The sequence below is a fragment of the Nyctereutes procyonoides genome, unplaced genomic scaffold (genome assembly GCF_905146905.1).
Source record: "Nyctereutes procyonoides isolate TBG_1078 unplaced genomic scaffold, NYPRO_anot_genome, whole genome shotgun sequence".
NCBI lineage: Eukaryota > Metazoa > Chordata > Mammalia > Carnivora > Canidae > Nyctereutes > Nyctereutes procyonoides.
In genome coordinates, this window is record NW_026575051.1 from 6,631,552 (window position 1) to 6,647,851 (window position 16,300).

Genomic DNA, 16,300 nt, shown 5'->3' on the forward strand with positions numbered 1-16,300 from the left:
GTGGGCACTTGCCATCCCCACTGCACCTCATCTTGTCCCCATCTCTGGACACAGGGTAAGGGAGCAGAGGGACATGTCTGAGACCACTCCTCCCACTGCCTCTACCCTTCACTCTTGGAGAGGATGTCGGGGGCTGGCCAGTGCACCTCTGGGACCCTTCTGGATTTACTGGGCTGCCCCCCACCCCCAACCTGGGCCAGACTGAACAGGAACTTTTGTGATGCCTCTGGGAGCCGTGGAGAGCAGGACTCTCCTGCCATCCTAGTAGCTGCCATTGCCACCATCCAGATGCTCTTGAGCCCTCCCAGGACCATGCAGCCTCCGCCCTGCAGACTCTCCTCCCCGTCTTTGACTCACTTCCAAGAATCTTGGCATCCAGCTGACCCTGCCAAGACCCCTCTGCTCTCACAGGCCCGCCCATCTCCTGGGGCTGGTCAGTGCTGCTGGCACTCTGCAGGCAGCCACCTCTCCCACTCCCCCCCACCCCCCGCCCCGGAGTCCGGTGCTCCCTCCCTGCCAGGCGGTCCCTCAGCCCCCAGGCTCCGGCCAAGACTCCCCGGACACCACCAGGGCTCCTTCCTGCCACCTGCCCGCCTCTGGGCGGGGATGGGACCCAGTTCAGGGACTGGGGTGTGGAGGGGCCACAGACTGACTGGCTTTGGCCTGGGCCTGAGTGAAGGGGCTGGGGAGGCAGTGCTGGGGGAGAGGACGGAGACAGGTGCTCAGTCCCACAGACACAAATAGGGCTCTGTCTCTGAGGTTTCCGTTTCTTATGTGAGGACCCCCTTTCTCTGCATTGCTGAGGAGCACTTCACCCCCTCCTTTCATTGAATCCCAGAGCTGGAAGAACCTTTGAGTTCAAACCTCCCACTCCTCCCCCATTTTCCAGGGAAACTGAGGTCCAGATGCGGCTGCTTATTCGAGGCCACAAGCCAGATTTGGGGTCCAGGCGCCCTTGTCTCTCCTTAGAGGGCTCTTTTCACTGTGCTCCATCTCTGTGTCTTCCTACCTCTCTTCAGCCCCCCTCTCTCTGCCTCTTGCCAGTGGAAGCAGGACCCCTTTTCTGACCCTAGTCTTGAGGCAGGGAACAGCAGAGGCCTGGATACTTCTAGTCAAGAGTCTGAGTTCCCAAAGGCGTTGTCTGCTTGCTGGGGGTTAGGGAGTGGTGGGCGCAGAGGAGCCTGGGAAGGGCCCAACCAGAGACCTTGCCCCATCCCCTCCAGGCCCTCACTTGGCTGCGGAAGACAGCCCTCCCTCCTGCTTCCCACTGTGTGTGTTTGCCCACACACTCCTCTTAGCTGGAGTGAGGTCTCCTCAAAATCGTGAGAGGGAGGGAGACACCAGCACTGCATAGGGGCTGCCAATGACATAGGTGTCCCAAAGAGGAATGCGCACACACACACACACACACACACACACACACACACACACACACCCAAGCCTCCACGAAGGCTTGCATGCCCTTGCACATGCATGAGTGTCAGGTGTCAGGCATATTTCAAATGCTAGTCTTTGTTGCTGGGTAGTGTTATTCTCTCTGGGATTTCTCTTGCTCACAGTTTGGCTTGACATCCCCACCTCCTCATCCTCAGTCAACACAAACCAACACTTCTCCTTCTCCCAATTGTCCAAGTATTTTTATTTGAATAAATCAGCAGGACAAGATTTCAAGGCCTAAGTTCAAAGCCCTTTCCCCAGCTCTGTAATGTATGGTTATAAAAAATAAGGCTAAGAACAGAAAATTATCTTTTTTTAAAAAAAGATTTTATTTATTTGAGAGAAAGAGAGCAGGGGGTGAGGGAGAAGCAGACTCCCCACTGAGCAGGGAGCTGGATGGGGGGCTCATACCCAGGACCCCAGGACTATGACCGCAACCCAAGGCAGCTGCTTAACAGACTGAGCCACCCAGATGCCCCCAGAAAATGATCTTTATTTCTAATCTGTTGTCCTTAATGACTTCAGGCTTTTCCCAAGAAAATATATTTTTCCTGGTTATTAAAAATAATACATGTTCATGTAAAAATATTCAGACAGTACAGAAAAAGTCTAAAATGTGAATCAGGAGCTTCTGAAATTTCATCACTGAGGTAACTACAGATAATCCAGTGAATATTCTTCTAGACTTAAAAAAATGCACCCACTTATACACACAGATATTTTTATAAAAGAAATGAGATTGTACTAGGCATATTTGTTTCTTATCTGCCCTTCTGTCTCTCAGCAATACATTATGGACATCTTTAAATGGCAACAGAGACACCCACTGTGTGGACATTTGGGACTCTCGGCCTCTCTGACTCATGTTTTACTCTACTTCTCACTGCCTCGTGGAGGAGAGTCGATTGGTAGGTGGTTCCTGGAAGAGATGGGGGTACCAAGAGCAGGATTCTACTTAGGGCAGCATGTGGAGATGGAATGAGGTCTTGCAAAGTGCTGAGTCCACTCAGCAGAGCTTTGGCTGGTCTCATGGGGCCTGAGGGAAATGGAAGCCTGAAAACATTTTTAAAGACCAAAACTGCTAAAGAGACAGAGTGATGAGTTCAATGGTAGGATTTGCATTTGGGGGGCTTGCCAAGTTGACCTCAGAGCAGGGACACATGCTGGGTGCTGACAGGGCCGCATGCTTGGGCAAGATGAATTCAGGAGCAGGGGGTTTGGGAAGCAGGATGGAGAGATGCTTCCACTCGGGGTTGGGGTGACTTCAAGGAGAAGAGTTTCGACTTTTTTCTTGGATTTATTTATACCCAACCTCTTTCTGAAAAGGTGTTATAGTAGCTTTCCACAAAGGACATATGCAAAAAGGTCAGGCAGCTAGAAATAGAAAATCAGGACCAGGAACAATTTTCATCTGAAGTGGAGGGCTTCACAGAAAAGAGCCCAGCTTCTCCCAGCCCCTGGGGATGAGCTGGTGAGAAAAGCAGAATGACCCCCAAAGGGGAGGAAGAAGAGGAGAGGACCTGGCTGACATCACTGGACCCAGCACCCGAAATCAAACATCAAGATTTGTCTCCAGGTTCTTCCTCTTCCTAATTTTATGAGCTCGAGTAACCACAGCACCTCTCTGAGTCTTAGCTTCCTTAACATGAAAATAAAAACATCTGCATGATCATAGAGTTGAATACGAGACACTGTTCTTCTAAGTTACCTGACCTATCTGTACAGTTTCCACTGGGATTTACCCTTGGATGGAGTCACTTTCACGGTTGTACACACAGCACAACTGTGCCCCTGAGAACAGATGATCACTAGAGGAGTGATGAAAGAGGGGAAGAACCAGGGAAGTAAATTTATGGTGCCTTCCAGCCACTGCCTCTCCAAAGTAGGCCTACTCACAGCCTTTCTAGAAACAGCAGGTCACAGGCAGCCATGTTTTATATGTGTCACCCCTTCCTCCCACCCAGTTGTGATACCTGAGGACCCAAGGTTGGCCAGTCAACAGGTTACCCAATGATGCATCTATGATTAGGGACAAAGTGGTGGGCCAGTCCAATCAGCCCCTTCTCTAGAGAGGCTAAGTCAGTGAATGGGAGTGAATGGGAGCTGCCATCAGAAAGTCACGAGGGAGAGTGGGAGCCAGGAAGGGGGCAGACACCGTAAGTCAGGAGAGGAACTGTATGGGCAAAGAGAGAAGTGAAACAGGGAAAGTGGCTGAATCGCTCCAAGGTTTTACCCATTGCTGTTGTAGCAAACTATCCCCAACCTCAGGGGCTTTAAATAATAATAACTTTATTACATCCCTTGATTTTGTGAGGAATTTGGGCAATGCTTGGCTGGGCAAGTCTTCTGTTGCATATGGCATTTGGCCAAGGTATCCAGCCAGTGGGTGGGCTGATCTGGACAGTCCAAGGCAGCTCTACTTCCATATCTGGTGCTTTGCGGGGAGGGAGAGATGCTTGGAAGTCTGAGCTCAGCTGAGGCAGTCCACTAGAGCCCTTCACGTGGCCTCTCCAGTGTGTTGGTCTCGGAGCAGGTGGACATCCTACGCGGTAGTTCAGGGCTCCCAGAGAGAATGTCCCATGGAGCCTTAGCTGAAGCTTCAGGGCATCTTCATCTCAGAATGTCATATTCCACTGGCCACTAAGTCACTAAGACTCATCCAGATTCAAGGAGAAGAAGGAATTAGACTTCCTTTCGATAGGTAGGATAACAAAGGATTTTTGGCCATTGTTTCAGGTGATGGACCATGAGCTCCTAGAGCTACCTTAAATCCAGAATGCTATCTGGTTCAAGAATCCCATCCCTGTTACACCTGTTTGCATTTCTGAGCGTGGCTGTCCCCCTCACTACCTATATCCTTAGGATAATATTTCTGTATTTGAGTGAGTGAGTGGGTGAGCTTGGGTGGGTCTCTCTTCCTTGTACAAAATGAACGGACCTAAAGAAGTGATGGTCCTAAGCTCTTAGAAGAAAAACCCCAAGCATGGCAGCAAAAAGTTACCCAAGATGTGAACTGATAAAACTGGGGTAGGAAATCCCTAGTCTTGTCACCTTCCTGAGCCTCAGCTTCACCATCTGGAGCACGGAAATGAAACTATCTGCTCTACCTACCTAAGTCATTGTAACCAAGTAATGTGACACTCTTCCTGTCATTTGCTTGATCTCCCCCTAGTTTGCATCATGACACCCATGCCCTTGATTTGGGGTCACTGCACAAATGTGCACAGGAGGGTGAACTTTCCTCATTACTGCCCACCCCCATGATCTTGGCAAGCTGTTTCTTCTAAGGAAAACAGTAGTAGGTGGTTGAAATAAGCGATCTTTACCTTGCAGCTCTGAAGCTCTAGGATTCTGGGAGGGTCTGGGAAAAAGTAAAACATTGGTACAAAATGATTTGAGGGTAAGTGGGCAGCTCATTGACGGTAAATGATGGAGGCAGCCCCAGTTGGAGTGCATAGTGAGGTTTATGGGGCCAGGAAGGAACCCAGAGCTCATAAGAGGAGTAGGGGAGTGGAGGAAGGATGGGAATCTGGGGGGCTGTGAAGGGAAAGGTCAAGTTGGTACGGTGGTTAACCAACTTTATTCCTCTGTCTTTGCCTTTCCCCCTTTCCTTGAGCCTTCTATGGTTTTTTGTCCCTTTAGGCCTTTGTATGTTCTGTTCCCTCCACTTGGAAGAGTCCCTCTGCCCTGGTAGGCTAACTCCTATTATCCTTTAGGTCTCTCCTAAATGCCTCTCCTTTAGACAAGTCATCCCTGAATCTCCAACTTAAATAGGAACCAGCTCTTACCTTCCTTCACAGCCCTAATAGTATTCATAATGATGTGCTTCCTGTGTAATTATTAGCTTAGTGTCCACCTCTCCCACTAAAGCAGGAGCTTCCATAAAGGCAGTATTTGGCTAATATTTATTGAAGGAACAAATGAATGAGGACACCAGATTCATTGGGTTGGAGACCAGAACGCAGGTCCCCACTGCCTGGGAGGCAGAGCAGGACCTGTGATAGCAGGTGCCAAAAGAGAAGGGCTCTCCCCGGGGGCCTGAAAAGACCCCCACCCCAACCACAGCCACTCACCCAGGCCCCCTTCTGGCCCACCTGGTGCCCACACACACAGCCGGACCCAGAGCACTAGAACACTGCAGCTTTATTGATTGAAACAACCGCGTCCGCAACTAGAGGTTACATTTGGGGGGGTCTTGGGGGTGAAAGAGGGACAAAGAGGGGACAGAGGCTGGGGTGGAGACAGAGAGCAAGGCAAAGGGGTGAGGATGGGGTCGTGTGACTAAAACAACCCCAATACCTTTCACCCATTAATGAGGGTCTCCTGTTGTGCTTTTACCTTGGTGGTGGGGTGGGCCTGGGCATGGAGGGGTTGGCTTTTCTCTCAAGTCTGTGAGGCCTCAGGGCTGGAGCTGTCCCCTCCTTCCCCTGCCCCTTCTCCTGGATTGGGGATAAAGGCCTTGGTGAGCTGGCCACCTGGGGCAGGAAGGATGCTTGGAGACCACAGAGACAGAGTTGAGCTGAGATGATTATTATGGGGGTAGCTGGGAGGAGGTGAGGAGGTAACGGGAGGGAGGGCACTTCTAGTGGGGCCTCTGGGAAATGAATGCAGGTGACATGAGGGACGGGTGATGGTGGGCAAATGCCATCTCTCTGACTTCAGCTTTCTCACCTGTACAGTGGGGACACTGGATTAGATGGTCTCGAAAGTCCCTTCCAGCTCTAAGGGTCAAGGGATCCCTAGGAAGGGGTGGTCCAGCACACACCCTCACACATGTACACACACCTCATACACACACACACACACACACATACACAGAGATACACACCCCCACCCTTACCATCACAGACACACTCTCACACACAGCACTGATTCGACAGAGAGGGGCATGCTATCTTGCCTTTGGAAGTGGGCAGGGCTCCCCAGAACCCAGAACCTCAACCGGTGGTCCTACAGGGACCCTCCAGAGCAGATTCATCTATCCCATTCCTTGGGACAGACCTTGAAAATACCCCCAAGCCCTCTGAGTCCAGGGAGAGGAAAACATAAGACTTTGTACCCTCTCACCCCAGCCCTCTTGGTCCTTAGGGGGAAGCCCATCATGACACACTGACTTTCATTTCAAGCCCAGGCTCATATGAAGACAGACGGCCGAGGAGGCCAAACGGTCCCTTGTATCTGGGAGCCTGCACAGCAGCTAAAAACAGTGTGGGCAGGGGAGGCAGCATCCACATGGCCCGCAGGCCTGATCTGGGGTGGGAGGAGTAGTGGCCTGGGATGAGAGGCCAGAATTTGGGGCAGGGAGACAGTACCTCTCCTAGAGCAGGTGCCCAGTAACATCTGTAACATCTGTGCCAGTGCCCAGAGACAGGGCAGTTTGACCAAGTTCCTCGTTGCTGCCAGGCAGGCGGCAGTGGCCAGCAATGTGACACCCTTGGGTGCTGTAGTATGGGGCTTCCAGGGCTGGTTCCATTCCAACTGGCTGTGTGACGTTGGGCCAATCCATCCCCCCACCCCTGTGCCTTTCTCATTTACGAAAGGACCTCTGAGGCCCATCCTGGCAGTGAGAGCCTGAGCCAGGGGCTTCCACCAAGGGAGAAGGGAGAATGAATGGGAAAGAGGAGGCAGGGTATCCCAGAGAAGGCAAGCTGGGCGGAGCATCCCAGGGCTGAGGGGTGGCCTGCAGGCTTAGCTCGGCGCCCTAGGTGGCTGTCTCTGGTCCCAAGGGCAAGACAGCCAAGCTGAGACTCCCCCGCTTCTACCTGTACAGCACCTGGCCCCAGAGGTCTCCCCAAGACATCAAACTGGGGGCGGCAGGGGTGAACCAACCCCAACACCTTGAGAGCTGACCCCGGACTCCCTGTTTTAAGGCCACAAAATGCCTCAGCCACCCTGACCCAGAGGGCGAGACTGCCACGGGGGAGATGTACTGGATCCTGCCAGCCTGGTCTCCCCTGGGCTGGGGGGGGGGGGTCTTTCACGAACCACCTACTAGCACACAGACACTGACACCCACGGGCACTGAAAGACACACACGGCACAGGTGACACTGAGACAGAGGTGCCAACTCACAGGCAGACATACAAATGCTGACCCACAGTCACCACCCAGGGACACAAGAAGACGCTCTGTCTTGCAGACCGCATCCTCCCACACGCAGACAGGCACACACTAGACACTCACATCACACACTGTTATGCTAATACCCACCGACACCCACACTCCCTGCACACCTGCCTGCACACACAGACACACGTGCACCACCCTTGCCCATCCACACGTGAGGACTGAGGACCTCAGTGCCACGGGGAGGAAGGGCTCGGTGCTATTCCTCTCTGGAATCTCTGGATCCACCCCTGCAAGGGCACAGAGGAAGCACCTGGCTGGTGATAGGCCAGTGGTTCTCGTTCCTGGGTTCTTCTGAGGAGCCGTTACACATTTCTGATGCCAGGCTGCACACCAGTCCAATTAAATCAGAACCGCTGGGCATAGGACCCAAGCATCAGTGCTTTCTAAGACCCTCCAGTGGTTCTCTTCTGCAGCCAGGGCCGGGAAGCACTGATTTATATAATCCATTCCACTGGGCAAAGCCTGCTGTGATTTCCATAACAGGCCCACTTGTGCTGGGCAGGAGGTTGGGGCGGGGCGGGGGAGAAGGTTGGAAGGCTCAGAGGAGGAGCTCACAGTCTAGTTGGGGCAACAGACCCTGCACAGATGGGACAATTAAGGAACAATACTCAGCAGACGTGATGGAAGTGTGTCCTGGGAACCTGGAGCCACTCAATTGGAGAGGCCTTGGCTGGGCCAAGGAGGCAGCCAGGCTGGTCGGGGATCGGAGGCCCCACTCCAAGCCTGGCCCAGCCACCCACCAGCTGTTGGTGATGATGACAGCGTGGGCCTGGCAAAGCCACGAGGTGGGCAGCCTCCGCTCTGGTTCCCTGCCGGCCTCTTGGCATTGCCGGTGGTCCCTCTTCCCAGCAGCTGTCCCCACCGAATGCTCCAGGCCAAGCCCTGTAACACGCCCCACCAAAGCTTTTTGCATTTCAATAGGGTCATCTGTAAGCTCTTTGTCATCCAGAGGGGATAAAACATAGAGATTCGGGCAGCTTGAGGCTACAGAACAGGGCTGCGAGTGGTATATTTGGCCGGCACCCCACAAACATTCATGTCACTCGCGAAGGTGGACATGCATGCCGAAGCCGCAGACCCGGCATCATAGATATGTGTAATTGCACGTACAGACTCATAATCTGCACACACTCCTGCCCAGAAATGTGCCCACAGTGCTATACTAGCACAGACGGGCGTGCACACATGCACCTATGTGCACACACACACTCACACACACCCACACACACACGGCCACACATACGACACATACACGAAGACTCACTCTGGAAGGAGCTGGGCCTCTCTCTGCCATGGATAGTGTGTGGGGGGGATTTCAGGGGTGACATTGAAAAGGAAAGGCCTAGATCCCAATGTGCCCATCTAGGCGCCCAACCCAGAACCCAAGACCAGGGAGCCTCTTCACAGTTCTGGACGGGAGCTTGGCTCCCAGGCAACACAGGAGGCCAGCAATGGCCCTCTGCCCAACTCCACAAACCCCTGGGCAGGGAGGGGAAGAGCCAACTAGACGGTGCTTTGCAGTGGAGGGGGAACAGGGGCACCCCCTTTACACACGCTCCCATCCAGGGCACCCCTTTATGCCAAGTATATAGAAAACGAAGGCTCTGCACTACTCAAGAAAACAGGCCTTCCCTTCTGCTCCTCTCAAAGGGAAGCCTCATCCCAGAAAATGGCTGGCCACCACCCCCCTCCTCCCACCCCCCACCTCCTACCCCTTTGAGACACAGGTGGGCGCTGAGGTTAGGCCAGCAGACTAGGTTGGAGATTGTGCTCTCAGGAATCCAGCTCCTTGTGGGGTGGGAGTGGGGTCAGATGGGGCAGGAAGGAAGGCGGCAATCTTCAGACTGCCCAGGCCCAAGACTCTGTGCTGGGTCCCTTCAAACGGGCATAGTGCGGGGAGGATATGATATCTGAGGAACAGGTCAAGGGATCAAGGTGACCTGGGGTCTCCCCACCTTCCAGCCCTTGCCCTGAAAACTGAGGGCATGCAGCAGGTGCCCCACCCCTGTCGCCACTGCCTGCAGAGGGACATTCACAAAGTACCCCCCGGCCTCCTTTGACTCAGGCCTCCCCTATCCTGGGGAATCACAGAGTCCAGCCAAGGGTAGGGCTCCCGAGTCTGCTCCCCTTCTGGCTCCCCTCTGGTAAAGCCACTGGGCTGAGTTAGGAACGAGAGAAAGTCAGAAACACACCACAGGTGCAGCCAGGACAAGGCCCACGTGGTGCCGAGGTCCCTGGGGTGGCGGACACCATTCAGATGAGTCCCTTGTCTCCGCAGAAAAGAAGGTGCTGGCAGGTCGGATAGAAACTTGTGCTTTAATATATCTCTGTGTGTGTGAGTGTGAGTGTGTGCGTGTGTCAAACGACCGTCTCCGGGGCCTCAGCGCCAGGCCTCTGTCCTCGTTCTCTGCTCATCCTCGCAGCCAACGTAGGCCCCCTCCCTGGCGGGCCGGCCCTGCCCCTGGGCACCCCAGCTGGCGGGGGTCAGTCTTTGGTACGATGCGGACACTTTGGTGTGCCGGGGGCGGGGTGGGGGGCCATGCAGTTCTCATCATCTCTGCAATGCCAAGAGGAAGATGGCCATGGGCCCCCAGAGCTGTGGGTGGGGCTGGCGGGGGGCTCCACTGCCCGGCATCACCACCACTGCGACAGGAGAGAGAAGGGACACAGGCCAGGGCTCTGGTCAGCTGGGCAGGGCCAGGGAATAGCAAGCTGCCCCCTCTCTCCGGGGGATCTAAAGGCAGACACTGCCCTCACTGCGCAGACACACTCGTAAGCACAGATGTAAAGTCGGGTGGTGTGCAGGTTGACTTAAGCCTGCCAGGTCCAAATGCTGGCTCTGCAGCTTGTTAAGACACAGAGCAATCACCTGACCTCCATGTGCCTCAGTTTCCTCATCTGTAAAATAAGTCTAGTGGTAAGTGCTACCCTGGGGGGCTATGAGATCATGCATATACAGGGTTTTGTACCCTGGCTGGTTCGTGGCAATCTACTCAGTAAATTCCAGCTGTTATGACTGCAAACACCTGGCCCTGAGGGGTGGGGCACATGTTCACTTCTGGACACACACACACACACACACACACACACACCCAGAGGCAGGCACAGGAGACACTCAAGTACTGTGATGACTCAGTAAGTTCACGGGAGCGCACAGGTTAGTCTCGTTGCCCTACAAATGCCCCATCACCTGAGGCAGGGTGGGGCCCGAGGTGCATACCAGACACACCATGTCCCCATAGTCACGGACACATGCATCCCTCCACCCAGTCGCTCTGAACCCCCATTCAGACACAAACTCCTTCTCCTGACACAGACAGGTACCTACCTACGCAGCCCCCCACAGATTCGGCTCCTCCCTCCCTCCCCATCCTGCACCTTTATTGGGATCCATCTGCTTCCGGGGACATTCTCCCTTCTTCAGTGTGACGTCATCTATGGCGATATCCCCCAGGTAGCCGGAGCCTCGAACCCCCTCAAAAATAATCTGGGGCAGGGTCAGAGAGCAGAGAGCAGGGATGAGGGGTTCTGTTAGAGAGAGCCCCCCAACCCCTTCCCCTCAGTCCACTTGGAAGGCCCCAGACCCTGCCTGAGTTTCTCCCCAGCTCCCGGGAGAAAGCCCTGCCCGAGGGCTGGGGGAGCCTGGGAGGGACCTCTGGACTCACCTGGAAGGTGCACTCACCTGGAAGGGCCCGCTAGGGTTGATGGGCACATGCGCCTGCTGCCACACGTTGCCTTTATTGCCACTGAGGGACCACGCGTGCGTGTCCAGGGCCCCTTTGTTCCGGGACCGCACCAGGAGGTTGAGGGAGCCTGTGGCGTGTATGGGGAGAGAGGGGGGCAGTGAGATCCAGGCAAGGGTGCCCTTACCCCTCCACATTCTCCAGGCCCCCCTCTTCTGTCGCTGCCCACAGCACGAGCCCAGACTGGCTCACAATCCCCTCATCCTGGGAAGGTGGGCAGTGGGGGTGGCCCTCAACATGGGACAACAACAATACAGCAGCCAGGCTTCAACCCATCAGGACAACTTGCAACTTTTCTTTCATTCCTTGCCTTCCTTTTTAATCAGCTTATCTATCCCTCCACCTAACCACCCCCCAACACACACACACACACACACACACACACACACACACACACACACACACCATCCTTTTGCCTCTAAACAGTGGAGTGGTCCCTGGCAGTGGGGCCAGTGACTGAGCACAGAGCAGGATTCCCAAAGCACACAGAGCATAGCCCTGGCATGGGATGATTTCTGGAGGCACAGCAATGGACTTTAAAATTTTTAATGCTTAGGGCGCCTGGGCGGCTTTGTCAGTTAAGCGTCTGCCTTCAGCTCAGGTCGTAATCCCAGGGTCCTGGGGTCGAGTCCGCACTGGGCTCCCTGCTTAGCGGGGAGTCTGCTTCTCCCTCTCCTTCTGCCCTTCCCCCTTGCTCATGATCTCTCTCTTTCTCAAATGAATAAATAAAATCTTTTTTAAAAAGCTTAATACTTAGATGTATGTTTTAAGAAATGAATAAAGCTAGTCCTTCAAACTCATGATTTCTCTAATTGATGCTTAGGACAAAGCTAAGAGAAAAAGGGTGAGTTGCTTTAAAGACAGATGTTGGTATTTGTGCTGCATAGCCATGGTAAAGAAACAGAGAAAGTGAAATGTTGAGGGCATCTGCCTGTGGGTGCTGAGCTCATTTGCCCACAGCCATGGGGCCTGGAAATCTGGAGGTGCTGGGGGCTCTGGAAAAGAGATAAGGGACCATGGCTTGGCTAAGGGCACCCAGTCAATGTCATGCCCTTTCCTGGCTCTTCCAGCCCACCTCAAGCCCCCAGTGATGTGAAAGACCTGGCTCAGAGGGAAGGGGAATCAATCTTAGCACCCAGCGACTGGCATTTCCATGGCACTGCCCATAGACAAAGCCACACCATCTGTGACACCAGATAGACAGACCCCGATGGGGAAGAGCCACCAAATGTTACCTGCCTGAGATGAAAGGAGTTGGCCGGAAAGACACAAGGTCTGGGGACAGCTGGTGCCCAGAGCTGCCAGGCGGGCAAGGAGGGGAGGGGAAAGGAGGGAATAGGGCAGCAGGAAACACCCCCTTCCCCAGCAGCAGAGCTAGGCTGGGGTGGGGACCCTCCCAGCAGGTGGGCCCATCGGAGGGCTGCAGCCAGCTCCCCGTGGGCCGGGAGGTGCACAGGCTACAGCAGACCCAAGCCACGATACCTTTCAGACTGGCCGCAAAGGGATCCTCTCTTTTCCCCCTCCTGGAGCTCTTGTCCTACTTCCTATCTCCCTCAATTCCCATCTTTTCTTCCTCTTCAACCACCCTCCCCCAAGAATACCAATGGGGGAACCCCTCCTTTTCACTGCTTAAGCAAAAATTGAATTTCTGTTCACTTCCCTGAGTAACCCCTCAGCTCCAGGATCTCCCCTGCTCAGCGGCTTCCTGACAGCCTTTCACAGGGGTCGGCCAGGGCCCAACCTCCCTTAAGGGTGGGCCTGTTCTCCCCCACCTTCCTTGCCACCCTGCAAAGTCAAAGGGAACTGCATGCTGGAGCCTGGACACACACACACCAGCTTTCCAGCCTCTGGGCTTTCCCCACTGCTTGAGACTCCCTCCCCACCCCAATCACATTCCCCTGGCCAAAACCTTCTTGTGATTCGAGGCCTCTTGGAAACGTCATCTCCCCCAAGAAGTCTTCCTATGGCTTAAGTTGGGAGTCCTCCATATGCTTCCTGTGAACCCCGAGTCCTGACACGGCACCCTCCAGGCTCAGACCATTCTCTGCTCTGTGGCGGGACAGTTCATGGTATTCACATCTTCTCCCCCCCCATTTGACATTTTGAGGGAAGGTCTGTAGCAAATTGCTATTGGTTCTCAATTATTAAATGCTGAATGAAGAACTGTTTGCGACGGTCCTCACAACGGAAAAAGGACTTTCAGAGAACCTCATGGTTAGAAGTTACTTTGGGGTTCATGAGCCTTAGATCTCCCTACCAATCATCCGTTCAACTAATTGAGCACTGCTATGTGCCAGGCACTGCTCTGGACACTAGAGTTATGTCAGGAAATACGACAAAGCCCCCTGCCCTCCTGGAGCTTACCTTCTATTGGTGACAAGCATTATAAAGATAATAATGCAGGGAAAAGAATGAAGAGGTATTTTAGATGGGGCTGTCAGGGACCTCTCTGAGGAGACCTGAATGAGGGGAGGGGAAGAATGTTCCAGGCCAAGAAACATCATGAGCAAAGTCCTCTAAGGCAGGAACCCACTTCAAGTATTTCAAGAAAAGCAAGGAGACCGGTGTGCTCTCGAGCTGAGCAGGAGCCAAGGGGCAGGCAGCAGAAAATGTGGTCCGAGAAGGAGGCAGGGACCAGACACTGGAGGCCTAGAGAAGACGGTGATGAAGGGGGCAGAGCAGGGGAGTAACATGACATGGGACGCGGGGCCCCTCCACAGCATCCCTGCTGGAAAGCCGTCCTGTCCAGAGCTGATGCTCACAGGGTCTTCCTCGGGCCCAATTCAAATCTGCTTCTGGGAAGCTTTCAGTGCCTGCTGTTTGTCCTACTTGCTAGGGAAGGCTGCGCAAGCTCTGGAGCACGACTGCTTCCTCAGGGCTCTCTTTGCTCTCAAGTCCCCAGATATCCCAGCTCCCAAGGCCTTTCTGGGGCCCTCCTCTTGGCAGTTGGGTCCCCAGGGCCCCTCCGGAGCTGAGGATAAAGTGACCAACTGTTCTGGTTTGCCTGGGATGTGGGACTTTTAGTGCTACAACTGGGAAAGGTAAAGGCAAACCGGAACCGGTTTGAATTGGTTGCCCTAGGTGGGGAAGCCAAATGGAAATGACTGGCCTGGGCTAGGGCAGGGCCGTCCTGGTCACCCAACCCACCAACTCCACAGGAACCTTTTCACCAGGGCCAGAGACCCAGCTGCAGGTGCGATGGTCTGGGTGGATGGTCTGAAAGGCCGAGTAGATGCGGAACCTTCCATCCCATCCCCATCCTGGTTAATGAGTTCAGCCTGACCCACGACTTGAGCAGTGGAGACTTGTTCCCAAAGAGCCATTAGGTCTACTCTTGCCTAATGTCACTTCCTCTATCGTACAGCTGAGGAAAACAATGCAGCTTCCTGTGGCCTGATAAGTCAGGATCGCCAAGATGTACAGTTTAGAGGGAGAAGCAAGACGAACAGCGTGTGTAAAATGGGACGGGACCAAATAGAATATACATGTACTGGCTTCCATATGCATAGTATTTCTGGAAACTTGCTCCCAAATCTAGTGCCGTGGTTGCCTTTGGGGAAGGGCTCTAGCTAGCAGGAGGTGTGGGATGGGAGGGGGACTCTCATCAGGCGCCTTTTGTGCTTTTCGACCCATGGCCTGTCCCATAAAGAAATAAACAAAGAAATAAATAAAAAATGTAAAACCTTGTTACTTCCTCAGCAGAGTCTCCCATAACTAAGCCCCCAGCGTTCGTCCCTGTTACTAGCTGTCTTGGCTTCCGTCCTGCTGTAGACACGTGTCACAAAGGTCACTCAATCTTATCTGGTGCAATTAGCTGTTTAAAATCTGTCTCTCTCACTTGACTGTAGGTGAGAGGAAGACAGAGAACTGCTCTGCCCTGTTTATTGCAGCACCTGGTGCCTGGCACAGAGCAGAAGCTCTGGAAGGCATGGCTGAATGACGAGTTCATTGATTAATGCAACTCTCCTGCCATCTGTTCCCAAAGGGCAAAGGGATGCCCACACTTAGGAAGCAGGCCTTCCCCTCACTGCTCACAAAGCAGCACCCTCCCAACTCTGTGTTTAGGGCTTGGGAGAGTCAGACAACTTGGGCTGCTGTGTGATCTTGGGGAAAATGCTTGACCTCTCTGATTTACATGGTGACACTTCCCTCACCTGGTGCATGTGAGAGATAATGAGATTACAGGTGCAGAGCACTCAGGATGTCACCTGGCACCTGGCAGGTGCTCAACATGGGCACCCTCTTGGCTGTTTTCGCCCTCTCCTCCAAGGCTTCCATCTTGTCCTGCTAGAGCCATTTTCTCTGCAGACCCAGGAAGGCTTCATCATTTCAAAACCTCAGAGAAGCTGGCTCTGGCTTCCTCCCTCGCCCAGATACTGCCCACACCCCCTCCAAGGATGTGTGATCCAGCCTAGTCGGGAAGCCCAGGCCTCTCACCGGCCAGTGCCCAGCCTCCCGTGGCCTCCCTCTCTCCTCCCAGCCCTGACAATACTTGGGCAGACTGTCTGGTCCCCCAACTCACCGATGTGCTTCCCGTACATGTGGTAGAAAAAGGAGACGCAGTAGAACTTAGCGCTGGCATTGTACAAGGGACTCACCAAACGGGCTCGGTCCCCCAGCTCCCGGGGCCTTGATGTCTCAATGAACATGTAGTAGCCTGTTGGGGAGGGAGAGATGTACCAAGAGCCCCCTTCTCACCCCGCACAGGCCTATTGCCATCTGATTCCTCCACTGCCTTAACTTCATCTGACCCCAGGTGCCTCCATCTCCCTGCCTCACCGCACAGCACAGGAGCCTAGGTCAGGAGTTCCCAGCTCTACCACAGCTTCTCTTCTTCGGGATCCCCATGACAACAGAATTATGTCTCCCCCTCAGACTGGGGCTCCCTGGGGACAGGGCTGTGTCTCCCCTCAGACTGGGGCTCCCCGAGAGCAGGGCTGTCTCCCCCCTCAGACTGGGGCTCCCTGGGGACAGGGCTGTGTCTCCCCTCA

General features: G+C 54.1%; 1 protein-coding gene across 2 annotated transcripts in view; it reads right to left on the reverse strand.

The window, feature by feature from the left end:
• Positions 1-9,245: 9,245 nt before the first annotated feature.
• MDGA1 (MAM domain containing glycosylphosphatidylinositol anchor 1) overlaps positions 9,246-16,300 on the reverse strand; it is a 56,090-nt gene continuing 49,035 nt past the window's right edge. The window contains exons 13-16 of one of the 2 annotated variants that reach the window (XM_055330654.1): positions 15,832-15,966; positions 11,249-11,379; positions 10,945-11,053; positions 9,246-10,209 (exon numbers count right to left, since the gene is read on the reverse strand). In XM_055330654.1, coding sequence (XP_055186629.1) covers positions 10,118-10,209; positions 10,945-11,053; positions 11,249-11,379; positions 15,832-15,966 — 467 coding nt within the window. In that variant the 3' untranslated portion in view covers positions 9,246-10,117. The remainder of the gene's footprint in view (positions 10,210-10,944; positions 11,054-11,248; positions 11,380-15,831; positions 15,967-16,300) is intronic. The other variant, XM_055330653.1, reaches the window with a different exon arrangement.